Here is a 16919-nt window from a genome sequence, read left to right as displayed (position 1 = left end):
ACGTGATTTACTATGATATAGTGTCTCTGGTGAACTTGATTAACTACGATATAGTGTGTCAGGTAAACTTGATTAACTACGATATATTGTGTCAGGTAAACTTGATTAACTACGATGTCAGGTAAACTTGATTAACTACGATATATTGTGTCAGGTAAACTTGATTAACTGCGATATAATGTGTCAGGTAAACGTGATTTACTATGATATAGTGTCTCTGGTGAACTTGATTAACTACGAAATAGTGTGTCAGGTAAACTCAATTAACTACGATATAGTGTGTCAGGTAAACTTGATTAACTACGATATAGTGTGTCAGGTAAACTTGATTAACTACGATATAGTGTGACGGGTAAACTTGACTAACTATGATATATTGTGTCAGGTAAAGTTGATTAACTACGATATATTGTGTCGAGTAAACTTGATTAACTACGACATATTGTGTAGAGTAAACTTGATTAACTACGATATAGGCTGTCAGGTAAACTTGATTAACTATGATATAATGTGTCAGATAAACATGATTAACTACGATATAGTGTGTCTGGTAAACTTGATTAACTATGATATAATGTGTCAGGTAAACATGATTAACTACGATATAGTGTGTCAGGTAAACTCAATTAACTACGATAACTGTGTCAGGTAAACTTGATTAACTACGATATAGTGTGTCAGGTTAACTCAATTAACTACGATATAGTGTGTCAGGTAAACTTGATTAACTACGATATAGTGTGTCAGGTAAACTTGATTAACTACGATATAGTGTGTCAGGTAAACTCAATTAACTACAATATAGTGTGTCAGGTAAACTTGATTAACTACGATATAGTGTGTCAGGTAAACTTGATTAACTACGATATAGTGTGACGGGTAAACTTGACTAACTATGATATATTGTGTCAGGTAAAGTTGATTAACTACGATATATTGTGTCGAGTAAACTTGATTAACTACGACATATTGTGTAGAGTAAACTTGATTAACTACGATATAGGCTGTCAGGTAAACTTGATTAACTATGATATAATGTGTCAGATAAACATGATTAACTACGATATAGTGTGTCTGGTAAACTTGATTAACTATGATATAATGTGTCAGGTAAACATGATTAACTACGATATAGTGTGTCAGGTAAACTCAATTAACTACGATAACTGTGTCAGGTAAACTTGATTAACTATGATATAGTGTGTCCGGTAAATTTAATTAACTACGATATAGTGTGTCAGGTAAACTTGATTAACTACGATATAGTGTGTCAGGTAAACTTGATTAAATACGATGTTAGGTAAACTTGATTTACTACGATATATTGTGTCAGGTAAACTTGATTAACTACGATATAGTGTGTCAGGTAAACTTGATTAACTATGATATAGTGTTCAAGGTAAGTTTGATTAACTATGATAGTGTGTCAGGTAAACTTGATTAACTACGATATATTGTGTCAGGTAAACTTGATTAACTACGATATAGTGTGTCAGGTAAACTTGACTAACTACGATATAGTGTGTCGGGTAATGTCGATTAACTACGATATAGTGTGTCAGGTAAACTTGATTAACTACGATAGTGTGTCAGGTAAACTCGATTAACTACGATATATTGTGTCAGGTAAACTTGATTAACTACGATATAGTGAAGTGAAGTTAATTACATTTATATAGCGCTTTTTCTCAAGTGACTCAAAGCGCTTTACATTGTGAAACCCAATATCTAAGTTACATTTAAACCAGTGTGGGTGACACTGGGAGCAGGTGGGTAAAGTGTCTTGCCCAAGGACACAACGGCAGTGACTAGGATGGCGGAAGCGGGGATCGAACCTGCAACCCTCAAGTTGCTGGCACGGCCGCTCTACCAACCGAGCTATAGCGTCCCTATATATTGTGTCAGGTAAACTTGATTAACTACGATATAGTGTGTCAGGTAAACAGGATTTACTACGATATAGTGTGTCAGGTAAACTTGATAAACTACGATATATTGTGTCAGGTAAACTTGATTAACTGCGATACAATATGTCAGGTAAACATGATTTACTATGATATAGTGTCTCAGGTGAACTTGATTAACTACGATATAGTGTGTCAGGTAAACTCTATTAACTACGATATATTGTGTCAGGTAAACTTGATTAACTACGATATATTGTGTCAGGTAAACTTGATTAACTACGATATAGTGTGTCAGGTAAACTCGATTAACTACGATATATTGTGTCAGGTAAACTTGATTAACTACGATGTCAGGTAAACTTGATTAACTACAATATATTGTGTCAGGTAAACTTGATTAACTGCGATATAATGTGTCAGGTAAACGTGATTTACTATGATATAGTGTCTCTGGTGAACTTGATTAACTACGATATAGTGTGTCAGGTAAACTTGATTAACTACGATATATTGTGTCAGGTAAACTTGATTAACTACGATGTCAGGTAAACTTGATTAACTACGATATATTGTGTCAGGTAAACTTGATTAACTGCGATATAATGTGTCAGGTAAACGTGATTTACTATGATATAGTGTCTCTGGTGAACTTGATTAACTACGAAATAGTGTGTCAGGTAAACTCGATTAACTACGATATATTGTGTCAGGTAAACTTGATTAACTACGATGTCAGGTAAACTTGATTAACTACGATATATTGTGTCAGGTAAACTTGATTAACTGCAATATAATGTGTCAGGTAAACGTGATTTCCTATGATATAGTGTCTAAGGTGAACTTGATTAACTACGATATATTGTGTCAGCTAAACTTGATTAACTGCGATATAATGTGTCAGGTAAACGTGATTTACTATGATATAGTGTCTCAGGTGAACTTGATTAACTACGATATAGTTTGTCAGGTAAACTTGATTAACTACGATATAGTGTGTCAGGTAAACTTGATTAACTACGATATATTGTTCAAGGTAAGTTTGATTAACTATGATAGTGTGTCAGGTAAACTTGATTAACTACGATATAGTGTGTCAGGTAAACTTTATTAACTACGATATAATGTGTCAGGTAAAGTCGATTAACTACGATATAGTGTGTCAGGTAAACTTGATTAACTACGATAGTGTGTCAGGTAAACTTGATTAACTACGATATAGTGTGTCAGGTAAACTTGATTAACTACGATATAGTGTGTCAGGTAAAGTCGATTAACTACGATATAGTGTGTCAGATAAACTTGATTAACTACGATAGTGTGTCAGGTAAACTCGATTAACTATGATATATTGTGTCAGGTAAACTTGATTAACTACGATATAGTGTGTCAGGTAAACTTGATTAACTACTATATAGTGTGTCAGGTAAAGTCGATTAACTACGATATAGTGTGTCAGGTAAACTCGATTAACTACGATAGTGTGTTAGGTAAACTCGATTAACTACGTTATATAGTGTCAGGTAAACTTGATTAACTACGATGTATTGTGTCAGGTAAACTTGATTAACTACGATATATATTGTGTCAGGTAAACTTGATTAACTGCGATATAATGTGTCAGGTAAACGTGATTTACTATGATATAGTGTCTCAGGTGAACTTGATTAACTACGATATAGTTTGTCAGGTAAACTTGATTAACTACGATATAGTGTGTCAGGTAAACTTGATTAAATACGATGTTAGGTAAACTTGATTTACTACGATATATTATGTCAGTTAAACTTGATTAACTATGATATAGTGTGTCAGGTAAACTTGATTAACTATTATATAGTGTTCAAGGTAAGTTTGATTAACTATGATAGTGTGTCAGGTTAACTTGATTAACTACGATATATTGTGTCAGGTAAACTTGATTAACTACGATATAGTGTGTCAGGTAAACTTGATTAACTACGACATAGTGTGTCAGGTAAAGTCGATTAACTATGATATAGTGTGTCAGGTAAACTTGATTAACTACGATAGTGTGTCAGGTAAACTCAATTAACTACGATATATTGTGTCAGGTAAACTTGATTAACTACGATATATTGTGTCAGGTAAACTTGATTAACTACGATATAGTGTGTCAGGTAAACAGGATTTACTATGATATAGTGTGTCAGGTAAACTTGATTAACTACGATATATTGTGTCAGGTAAACTTGATTAACTGCGATATAATATGTCAGGTAAACATGATTTACTATGATATAGTGTCTCAGGTAAACTCGATTAACTACGATATATTGTGTCAGGTAAACTTCATTAACTACGATATATTGTGTCAGGTAAACTTGATTCACTACGATATAGTGTGTCAGGTAAACTCGATTAACTACGATATATTGTGTCAGATAAACTTGATTAACTACGATGTCAGGTAAACTTGATTAACTACAATATATTGTGTCAGGTAAACTTGATTAACTGCGATATAATGTGTCAGGTAAACGTGATTTACTATGATATAGTGTCTCTGGTGAACTTGATTAACTACGATATAGTGTGTCAGGTAAACTTGATTAACTACGATATATTGTGTCAGGTAAACTTGATTAACTACGATGTCAGGTAAACTTGATTAACTACTATATATTGTGTCAGGTAAACTTGATTAACTGTGATATAATGTGTCAGGTAAACGTGATTTACTATGATATAGTGTCTCTGGTGAACTTGATTCACTACGAAATAGTGTGTCAGGTAAATTCGATTAACTACGATATATTGTGTCAGGTAAACTTGATTAACTACGATGTCAGGTAAACTTGATGAACTACGATATATTGTGTCAGGTAAACTTGATTAACTGCGATATAATGTGTCAGGTAAACGTGATTTACTATGATATATTGTGTCAGGTAAACTTGATTAACTGCGATATAATGTGTCAGGTAAACGTGATTTACTATGATATAGTGTCTCAGGTGAACTTGATTAACTACAATATATTGTGTCAGGTAAACTTGATTAACTGCGATATAATGTGTCAGGTAAACGTGATTTACTATGATATTGTGTCTCAGGTGAACTTGATTAACTACGATATAGTTTGTCAGGTAAACTTTATTAACTACGATATAGTGTGTCAGGTAAACTGGATTAACTACGATATATTGTGTCAGGTAAACTTGATTAACTACGATATAGTGTGTCAGGTAAACTTGATTAACTACGATATAGTGTGTCAGGTAAACTGGATTAACTACGATATATTGTTCAAGGTAAGTTTGATTAACTATGATAGTGTGTCAGGTAAACTTGATTAACTACGATATAGTGCGTCAGGTATACTTTATTAACTACAATATAATGTGTCAGGTAAAGTCGATTAACTACGATATAGTGTGTCAGGTAAACTTGATTAACTATGATAGTGTGTCAGGTAAACTTGATTAACTACGATATAGTGTGTCAGGTAAACTTGATTAACTACGATATAGTGTGTCAGGTAAACTTGATTAACTACGATATAGTGTGTCAGGTAAAGTCGATTAACTACAATATAGTGTGTCAGGTAAACTTGATTAACTACGATAGTGTGTCAGGTAGACTCGATTAACTACGATATATTGTGTCAGGTAAACTTGATTAACTACGATATAGTGTGTCAGGTAAACTTCATTAACTACGATATAGTGTGTCAGGTAAACTTGATTAACTACTATATAGTGTGTCAGGTAAAGTCGATTAACTACGATATAGTGTGTCAGGTAAACTCGATTAACTACGATAATGTGTTAGGTAAACTCGATTAACTACGTTATATAGTGTCAGGTAAACTTGATTAACTATGATATATTGTGTCAGGTAAACTTGATTAACTACGATATAGTGTGTCGGGTTAACAGGATTTACTACGATATAGTGTGTCAGGTAAACTTGATTAAGTACGATTTATTGTGTCGGGTAAACTTGATTAACTACGATATATATTGTGTCAGGTAAACTTGATTAACTACGATATAATGTGTCAGGTAAACGTGATTTACTATGATATAGTGTCTCAGGTGAACTTGATTAACTACGATATAGTGTGTCAAGTAAACTTGATTAAATACAATGTTAGGTAAACTTGATTTACTACGATATATTGTGTCAGGTAAACTTGATTAACTATGATATAGTGTGTCAGGTAAACTTGATTAACTATGATATAGTGTTCAAGGTAAGTTTGATTAACTATGATAGTGTGTCAGGTAAACTTGATTAATTATGATATAGTGTGTCAGGTAAACTTGATTAACTATGATATAGTGTTCAAGGTAAGTTTGATTAACTATGATAGTGTGTCAGGTAAACTTGATTAACTACGATATATTGTGTCAGGTAAACTTGATTAACTACGATATAGTGTGTCAGGTAAACTTGATTAACTACGATATAGTGTGTCAGGTAAAGTCGATTAACTACGATATAGTGTGTCAGGTAAACTTGATTAACTATGATATAGTGTTCAAGGTAAGTTTGATTAACTATGATAGTGTGTCAGGTAAACTTGATTAACTACGATATATTGTGTCAGGTAAACTTGATTAACTACGATATAGTGTGTCAGGTAAACTTGATTAACTACGATATATTGTGTCAGGTAAACTTGATTAACTACGATATAGTGTGTCAGGTAAACAGGATTTACTACGATATAGTGTGTCAGGTAAACTTGATTAACTACGATATATTGTGTCAGGTAAACTTGATTAACTGCGATATAATATGTCAGGTAAACATGATTTACTATGATATAGTGTCTCAGGTGAACTTGATTAACTACGATATAGTGTGTCAGGTAAACTCGATTAACTACGATATATTGTGTCAGGTAAACTTGATTAACTACGATATAGTGTGTCAGGTAAACAGGATTTACTACGATATAGTGTGTCAGGTAAACTTGATTAACTACGATATATTGTGTCACGTAAACTTGATTAACTGCGATATAATATGTTAGGTAAACGTGATTTACTATGATATAGTGTGTCAGTTAAACAGGATTTACTACGATATAGTGTGTCAGGTAAACTTGATTAACTACGATATATTGTGTCAGGTAAACTTGATTAACTGCGATAGAATATGTCAGGTAAATGTGATTTACTATGATATAGTGTCTCAGGTGAACTTGATTAACTACGATATAGTGTGTCAGGTAAACTCGATTAACTACGATATAGTGTGTCAGGTAAACTCGATTAACTACGATATAGTGTGTCAGGTAAACTTGATTAACTACGATATAGTGTGTCAGGTAAACTTGATTAACTACGATATAGTGTGTCAGGTAAACAGGATTTACTACGATATAGTGTGTCAGGTAAACTCGATTAACTACGATACAATGTGTCAGGTAAACATGATTTACTATGATATAGTGTCTCAGGTGAACTTGATTAACTACGATATAGTGTGTCAGGTAAACTCGATTAACTACGATATATTGTGTCAGGTAAACTTGATTAACTACGATATAGTGTGTCAGGTAAACAGGATTTACTACGATATAGTGTGTCAGGTAAACTTGATTAACTACGATATATTGTGTCACGTAAACTTGATTAACTGCGATATAATATGTTAGGTAAACGTGATTTACTATGATATAGTGTGTCAGTTAAACAGGATTTACTACGATATAGTGTGTCAGGTAAACTTGATTAACTACGATATATTGTGTCAGGTAAACTTGATTAACTGCGATAGAATATGTCAGGTAAATGTGATTTACTATGATATAGTGTCTCAGGTGAACTTGATTAACTACGATATAGTGTGTCAGGTAAACTCGATTAACTACGATATAGTGTGTCAGGTAAACTCGATTAACTACGATATAGTGTGTCAGGTAAACTTGATTAACTACGATATAGTGTGTCAGGTAAACTTGATTAACTACGATATAGTGTGTCAGGTAAACAGGATTTACTACGATATAGTGTGTCAGGTAAACTCGATTAACTACGATACAATGTGTCAGGTAAACATGATTTACTATGATATAGTGTCTCAGGTGAACTTGATTAACTACGATATAGTGTGTCAGGTAAACTCGATTAACTACGATATATTGTGTCAGGTAAACTTGATTAACTACGATATAGTGTGTCAGGTAAACAGGATTTACTACGATATAGTGTGTCAGGTAAACTTGATTAACTACGATATATTGTGTCACGTAAACTTGATTAACTGCGATATAATATGTTAGGTAAACGTGATTTAATATGATATAGTGTGTCAGTTAAACAGGATTTACTACGATATAGTGTGTCAGGTACACTTGATTAACTACGATATATTGTGTCAGGTAAACTTGATTAACTGCGATAGAATATGTCAGGTAAATGTGATTTACTATGATATAGTGTCTCAGGTGAACTTGATTAACTACGATATAGTGTGTCAGGTAAACTCGATTAACTACGATATAGTGTGTCAGGTAAACTCGATTAACTACGATATAGTGTGTCAGGTAAACTTGATTAACTACAATATAGTGTGTCAGGTAAACTTGATTAACTACGATATAGTGTGTCAGGTAAACAGGATTTACTACGATATAGTGTGTCAGGTAAACTCGATTAACTACGATACAATGTGTCAGGTAAACAGGATTTACTATCATATAGTGTCTCAAGTGATTTTGATCAACCACGATATAGTGTGTCAGGTGAACTCGATTAACTGCGATATAGTGTGTCAGGTTTAAAAAATTTCGATACCAGTACCAATACCATTACCTTTAAAACAATACCGATACCAACTGAGTACTTCATTTGATAATAATCATGTGAAAAGAATGCAATGTGTTGCGTAATTTTCATTACTCATCCCCATTCAAGATTTTTACACGAATACATTTTGAAAGTGCTCAAATATTTATTAAATAAATGTACAAACATGTACAACAAAGTATTGTTTCGGCTGTGCAATTAGCGTGCAAGCTAAGCTAGCGTTAGCTCACATGCCTATGACATGCCCAAAACAATTTACTTGACAATACATGTTTTATGTATGTATGTATGGCCAATTTTTTTTTTAACCCAATGCGGCCCCCTGGACAAAAATTTTGGCGACCCCTGCTATAGAGCACAAAATGTCCGATGCATCTGTGAAGTGATCATGGTTTACAACAAGAAGCTCACTGGTTTTGCAATGAGCATTTTGTCGGAAACACATTATTGTGCCTCATGCTCTCGGTGACTTCATGATCATCGTCACTCTCTTTAAATACATGGCAACAATGCAAGCTGTAACATATGCAGTCAAAACCAAACGGTTATTAGATTAAATATATATTCTACAGCAAGAATCTTAATGTTTGTGCATGAATGCAACATAATATTGCAGAAGGAGGAAAAGATGAAGTAAATGCTACTCATGTGTATTTTTTTTGTGGCCAACAGATGTCACTGATGAGTCATCGATGCGACATTGACCTGTGAGTGCACTTTAAGTACACTATTTTCTACAGCCACATAGCAACTTTGTCAAAAATCAGCCCCTAAACTGAATGCAACAATAGTGACTCTGAGATCACTAAATAGATTAGAAAGACATTTCTAATCTATTTCCATAGTTGGGCAAATATTTTGACTCGGGGGGCCACATTGAGAGAAAAAAAATGTGTCTGGGGGGCCAATGTGTATGTGTGTATGAATTATAAATTCAGATTCAGCTGTAAAAATCTGCTCTATAGTATGTATGTTTGGGTCCCTTTTTTTCAGGAACACTAATTCTAAAAGTCACAATGTCCGATAGAATTCTAAAAACATTATGACAGACCACCTCGGTAAAAAATGGAATGGAATTTAAAATTTTTTTACTGAATGGGACACCCAAAATATACATGACAATAAAGAAAGTGGGATTTAAAATTTTAGCTATGAACAATAAAACACTGAATATTAACAACATATGAACATCGCAAAAATGTAACAAATAGCAACATATGAATGCAAAGTGTAGTAAACACCCACAATATGATATATTATCACTTTTATGCAGAAATTACTTGTAAAAATCTGCTTCCGCATCTGTTCCTGACGCACCCGTTTCGGGCTGGCTGCTCTGAAAACAAACCCTGCCCACTCTGCTTTGTTCCTGGTCTGAGCTGCTGTGACGTAGATTACCCTAATAACGCCTATAACACCCAAAAGTGCAGATTTCAGCCATTGAAATACTTTCTACAGTTCAAGACTTACGGTCATTTAAAAATACCACTGCACGTCATAATGGCGGCGACAGTTTTGATGTTAAAGGTCTAAAAAAAGTACGTAGAACGTCCGGTGGACCGGATTTAAAATTTTAATCGACCGCATGTGGCCCGCGGGCCGTACTTTTGCCCAGGTCTGTCCTAAACCATCCCCTCTGAATCTAAATGTCAACATTTTGGTTAACTTATCGGAGTTGTATACATCATTTAACAAATACATGTGGACACATGTTGTATTGCATTAAGATCAAACTGTGTATTAGAGGTAAATCAGTGCATCATATGTGTTTGTTTACTTCTGAGGACCATTTGCAGTTTTTATTGGCCTGTAGCATGCAAAAAGAACCATAAACAAAAACATTTGGGGGGAAAAACTGAAATGTGAATATTAACTAGATGAAGCAATTCCTCAAGGAATTGCGTGTGAATGCTCCAATGCTGAAGTTGAACTGAAATGTTGATTGAATGTAAGAATAGTTTGAATGTTGGAATGGTTTGAATGTTGAAGAGTTTACATTTCCAGGAAAGCCGGAATTGGGTTTGGAACTTGGTAAAGTGTTAGTTTGAATGTCCAGGATGGGTGCAATGTGTTGATGTTGGAATGGTTTGAATAGGTTGAACAATGTGAAAGGAGTCATCGCACTAAAAAAGCTTGGAAATAAGAATTCCTGGAAATTTGTTGAACGTGGAAAAATGGTTGTTTGAATTTCCAGGATGAATTGAATGTGTTGAAGGTGGAATGGGTTGAATCGATTGAAAAATGTGAGAATTGTGGAAGTTTGAAAAATGAACAATTAATTTTGAATGGGGAAAATGTCCCTAAAAATGGGGAATTCTAAGAAATCTGGGAATTTTTTTCATCATTGTTGAAAGGGAGCACACAATTCCTGAACAGGCTGAATATTTTGAAGTTGGAATGGTTTGAATGGGATAAAAATTGTGGGAGTTGTGGAACTTGGAAAAATGTCCCATTCTTTTCAATGGAAATTTCATGGAAATCTAGGAAAAGAGGGAATTTTTTTTGAAAATGCTAAAAATGTTCTGAATGAGTTGGTTGGTGTTGGAATTTTTGTAATTGGTCGAGAAATGTTGGAGTAGTAACATTTTTAATTGAGAAATGGTATTACGGAATTCCTGGAATTTCGGGAAAACTTGGAATTTTTCCAGTTAAAAAAACAACTTTGATTTTTTTCCTGAAAAAGAGGATTGATTTGACTGTGGAACGGTTGAGAGGGTTGAAAAATGTGGAAGGAGTAGTCGACAGAAAAAAGGGTGAAAAAATGGTTTGAAAAAACGGCAATTCTGGGAATTCCTGGAATTTATTTTAAACTTGGAAAAATTATAGTTTGAATTTTCAGGATTGTAGAATATTTTGAAGGTGGAATGATTTAAATCAGTTGAAAAATGTGGAAATTGTGAAAGTTTGAAAAATGGCCAATACAATCTGGGAATTTTAGGAATTTAACAAGGGAAAACCCGCGATTCCCGAGTAGGCTGAACAGTTTGAAGTTTGATTTGGATGAAAAATGTGGAAGGTAGAGCGCGCCAAAATCTGGAGAAGAAGAAGAATAAATAGATGAATTTTGGTGTAGAAAAGCATATGTGTGAATGTTTGGAACAGTCACACAATAACAAATAACAATTTGTCTTTAGGCGTGTCAATTTTTGTTTTAGCCTTTTTTTTAAAGATTAGAATGGTATTAAAATATCGAAGTGACATGTTTTGATTGTGAGTACGTGGACCTTGGTGGAATAAGTTCGGACACCCTAGTATATATAGTGCTAACATACACACTAAAAATGACTGGGTTATTTTGATAACCCAATTTATGAGTTGCTAGTGTTGGGTTAAATTTTGGAGTTATTTTTATGAATAACAATCCATTTTTTGAGTTATAAGGGTATTATTTTAACTGAATTTCTGGGTTTTCAAAATTATGAACCATTTTTGGGTTGTTTTTCAACGAGTAACACATTTTGTGGTAAAAGGCTTTTTTTTTTTAAATTAAAAAGTTACTTTTTTCTTGAAGGGAATTTTATTATGAACCCATCTCATTAATATCCTTTACTTTTATCCTCTTTGTATATAATTTAGTTTTGCATGTCTCACGACACATCTGTATGTAATATTGGCTGCATTTTGTGTGCCATGTTGTTCCAGACCACAGCAAACGTTACCTAGCTTGCCAAATATGATAATAAATCCATTAGAAGAAGACAGCCTGCAGTTTCCTTTTAACTTGGACACACACATCTATACCTTTGGTCATTAAAAGACAGTCATTTCCAGGAGTCATCTCACCTTCTGAGTAGCTTCTGATTTACTAATGGTTTCCAATGTTGTAAAAATGTGTAGAATAAATATTACATTTCAACATTTATGTCAACAAAGAATTGCTTCAGCCTGCGACACATAGTCATTTTGATAGTAGGCTATATTAGCTAATATAGACACTTATGTCATGTGTTGTCTTCGTTATAACACTTACTGTATATAAGGCTTTTAAAGTCATTTTGATAGTAGGCTAATATAGCTAATATAATATAAACACTTACATCATGTGTTGTCTTCATTATAACACTTATATACTGTAAGACTTTTAAAGTCATTTTGATAGTAGAATAATATAGCTAATATATTATAAACACTTACATAATGTGTTGTCTTCATTATAACACTTATATACTGTAAGACTTTTAAAGTCATTTTGATAGTAGAATAATATAGCTAATATATTATAAACACTTACATAATGTGTTGTCTTCATTATAACACTTATATACTGTAAGACTTATGAAATCATTTTGATAGTCGGCTAATATATCTAATATAGACACTTACATCATGTGTTGTCTTCATTATAACACTTATATAAGACTTTTAAAGTCATTTTGATAGTAGGCTAATAAAGCTAATAGAATATAAACACTTACATCATGTGTTGTCTTCGTTATAACACTTACAGTATATACTGTAAGACTTTTAAAGTCATTTTGATAGTAGGCTAATATAGCTAATATAAACATTTACATCATGTGTTGTCTTAATTTATAACACTTATATACTGTGAGACTTAAAGTCATTTTGATAGTAGACTAATATAGCTAATATAAACACATCATGTGTTGTCTTCATTTATAACACTTATATACTGTGAGACTTAAAGTCATTTTGATAGTAGACTAATATAGCTAATATAAACACATCATGTGTTGTCTTCATTTATAACACTTATATACTGTAAGACTTTTAAAGTCATTTTGATAGCAGGCTAATATAGCTAATATACACACTTGCATAATGTGTTGTCTTCATTATAACACTTATATAAGACTTTTAAAGTCATTTTGATAGTAGGCTAATATAACTAATATAGACACTTACATGATGTGTTGTCTTCATTATAACCCTTATATAAGACTTTTAAAGTCATTTTGGCTAATATAACTAATATAGACACTCTCATCATTAACTTTAATGTGTTGTCTTCATTATAACACTTATATAAGACTTTTAAAGTCATTGTGATAGTAGACTAATATAGACACTTACATCATGTGTTGTCTTCATTATAACACTTATATAAGACTTTTAAAGTCATTTTGATAGTAGGCTAGTATAGACACTTTCATCATGTGTTGTCTTCATGATAACACTTATATAAGACTTTTAAAGTCATTTTGATAGTAGGCTTGTATAATATAAACACTTACATCGTGTGTTGTCTTCATTATAACTCTTATATACGACTTTAAAAGTCATTTTGATAGTAGGCTAATATAGCTCATATAGACACTTACATCATGTGTTGTCTTTATTATAACACTTATATAAGACTTTTTAAGTCATTGTGATAGTAGGCTAATATAGCTAATATAATATAAACACTTACATCATGTGTTGTTTTCGTTATAATACTTATACTGTAAGACTTTTAAAGTAATTGTGATAGTAGGCTAATATAGACACTTACGTCATGTGTTGTCTTCATTATAACACGTATATAAGACTTTTAAAGTCATTTTGATAGTAGGCTAATATAGACACTTACATCATGTGTTGTCTTCATTATAACACTTATATACGGTTTTTCAATTTTTACGGCTTCAGGCATATTTGTTTTTTTGTATTTTTGGTCCAACATGGCTCTTTCAACGTTGTTGGTTGCCCACCCATGAGTTAGCACAACTCAACTTTTGGGTTAAATAATTCAACCCACTAGTTTGATTGGGAATAACCCAACGTTTAGTTATCATAACTACATTTTTTGGGGTGAAATAATTCAATGCAAAAATTGGGTTGCAAAAATAAACCCAAAACGGGTTATTTTTTAACCCAGCATTTTTTAGTGTGTATAGTTTATGAAAGTGGGTGTACAGTGTGGAAAATAGAAAAAAACAGAAGAGACCTTGCACCCTCCCTTCGCGGCGTCCCTCTTGACTTGATGACAGACCTAAAAGCCTTTTGTTGCAATCTTAGCCAATGGAGACGGATTACGACAGCGGGCAGCTGAGATATATAACGAGCCCCCCTTTTGACTGCACTTGCACATTTCCCAGTGACACTTCTGCACACGCACACACACACACACACACACACGCACACGCATGCACACACACACGCACACGCACACACACCTCCACGGAGCGAAACTTCCGAAAAGCATGTGATCGGGCTGCACATTCATCACATTTGGCCAACTTTCAATAAAGACGCACTGGAACGCATTTCTTTTTTTTTCTTCTTTCTTCCCCATTGCAAAAAAACAACAACTTCGTGGTGTTGGATTAGGTGTCACGGCCGTGGAAAATTGACCCCGGGGGAGTTTTGAAAGAACAACAAGTTGCCGTCATGTCGAGGTATAACTTCTCGCTGTGCTTGATGGTGCTCGCCTCCCTGGGACGGTCGGGGAGCGACGAGCCCAATCTGCCGCTGCAGCCCCCCACGGACGCCGGGCCGTCGCTCCCGGACGAGGACGCCGGCGCCCACGAGTGCTCCGCCTGCGTGTGGCGGGAACAAAGCAAAGTGCTGCGGCTGGAGACCATCAAGTCGCAGATCCTCAGCAAGCTGCGCCTGAAGCAGGCGCCCAACATCAGCCGCGAGGTGGTCAACCAGCTGCTGCCCAAGGCGCCGCCGCTCCAGCAGCTGCTGGACCACCACGACTTCCAGGGCGACGCCGCGTCCCAGGACGAGTTCATGGAGGAGGACGAGTACCACGCCACCACGGAGTCCGTCATCACCATGGCGTCTGAGCGTGAGTAGTGCACAACTTCCCCACGCGTAATTACGCACTTGATTGCGGAGTTTGGAATTGCGGCTAATCGGCGGTGGCAGCTGTCAAAAAAAAAGGGATTAAGGCTGATAAATCGATAATCGAGCACATCTCCAATATGGTGTCTAAAGAGCGTGGTAATGACGGTCCACCTGGCGACTCGTGGTGTGCGTTTTTTGGAGCCGGCAGCTGCTGGCTGACGTCTCTTATTGCGCGTGTGCGTGGACGCATGACAAAGCGCGCTGGACGTCAAGTGCATTATTCATGACGACGCTACACTCGCCGGCCCCGATTCATCATTCGCTGCGCCCTAAATCCGCCGGTGGACCCGCGGAGATTCTATCAAATGACTGCTGAACCCTGGCAGCTGTGCTCTGTCGCCCTTTTTATAGGCGCCTCTACCGGTTCCCCTGCTGTTCCACGCAGTGAGAAAAAGTGTGTCCAAAAAGCTGCTATTGTTAACCCCCCCCCCCCCACACACACACACACACAAACACACACACACACACACACACACACACACACACACACACACACCCCCCACGCGGCCCCTCCTCTCGGCCGCACTTGCCTTTTTATAAAGGCGAAGTTTATAGGCACAGCTCGTCGTCGTCGTCGCCCCCCCCCCCCCCCCCCCCCCCCGCACAAAGACAGAAGCACTCGGGGTCGAGGGGAGTGTGTGACCTTTTCCTGCGAGATCGCGGGGTTCAACAACATTTACACACCTAATATATTCTGCGCGGGGCGGATGAAACGCCCCCCCCCCCAAATCCCCCCACGCGAGTCAGCTAGTGCACCAGCAGTGAACAAAGGTGCGTGTAAATGTACACGAGTTGGTAAGTCATCCCCCCCACCCCCCCACCCCCCGCGGCCCGAAAGGCACAAGCTGTAGAAAATGGATGGATGGATGGCTGGATGGTTAGCGCCCTCCAAATGGGAAAGTAAAGCCTACTTCAGGGGCGTCAAACTCCTTTTTTGAAAGTCACTTAAAGCAGTGTTTTTCAACCTTTTTTTGAGCCAAAGCGCATTTTTTTTCTTTGAAAAAAAATCCGGAGGCACACCACCAGCAGAAATCATAAAAAAAATGAAACTCACTCGACCAGGGTCACCAACGCGGTGCCCGCGGGCACCAGGTAGCCCGTAAGGACCAGATGAGTAGCCCACTGGCCTGTTCTAAAATAGCTCAAATAGCAGCACTACCAGTGAGCTGCCTCTATTTTTTAAATGGTATTTATTTACTAGCAAGCTGGTCTCGCTTTGCTCGACATTTTTAATTCTAAGAGAGACAAAACTCAAATAGAATTTCAAAATCCAAGAAAATATTTTAAAGACTTTGTCTTCACTAACTGACAAAGAAACAGATAACAGATTTGGTGTCCAGTTCAAAGTGTGACATGATTTATTTAAAAAATTTGAGAGTTGACTTTTGTATTTTACATGAGTTATTATTTGTACAAACATGGTGCAAAGTAATTC

The 16919-nt window shown here is 35.5% G+C and overlaps 1 protein-coding gene across 1 annotated transcript in view; it reads left to right on the top strand.

Annotated features, from left to right (window-relative positions):
- The window catches only part of LOC133646646 (growth/differentiation factor 11-like), a 36309-nt gene extending 20876 nt beyond the window's left edge, over window positions 1-15433 (top strand). Inside the window, exons 2-3 of the mRNA XM_062042274.1 lie at window positions 9362-9396; window positions 14963-15433. Of these exons, the coding sequence (XP_061898258.1) occupies window positions 15023-15433 (411 nt within the window). The 5' untranslated portion in view covers window positions 9362-9396; window positions 14963-15022. The remainder of the gene's footprint in view (window positions 1-9361; window positions 9397-14962) is intronic.
- Window positions 15434-16919: the final 1486 nt, after the last annotated feature.

This window comes from Entelurus aequoreus, linkage group LG01 (genome assembly GCF_033978785.1).
Source record: "Entelurus aequoreus isolate RoL-2023_Sb linkage group LG01, RoL_Eaeq_v1.1, whole genome shotgun sequence".
NCBI lineage: Eukaryota > Metazoa > Chordata > Actinopteri > Syngnathiformes > Syngnathidae > Entelurus > Entelurus aequoreus.
This window is presented reverse-complemented; position numbering and strand designations above follow the sequence as displayed.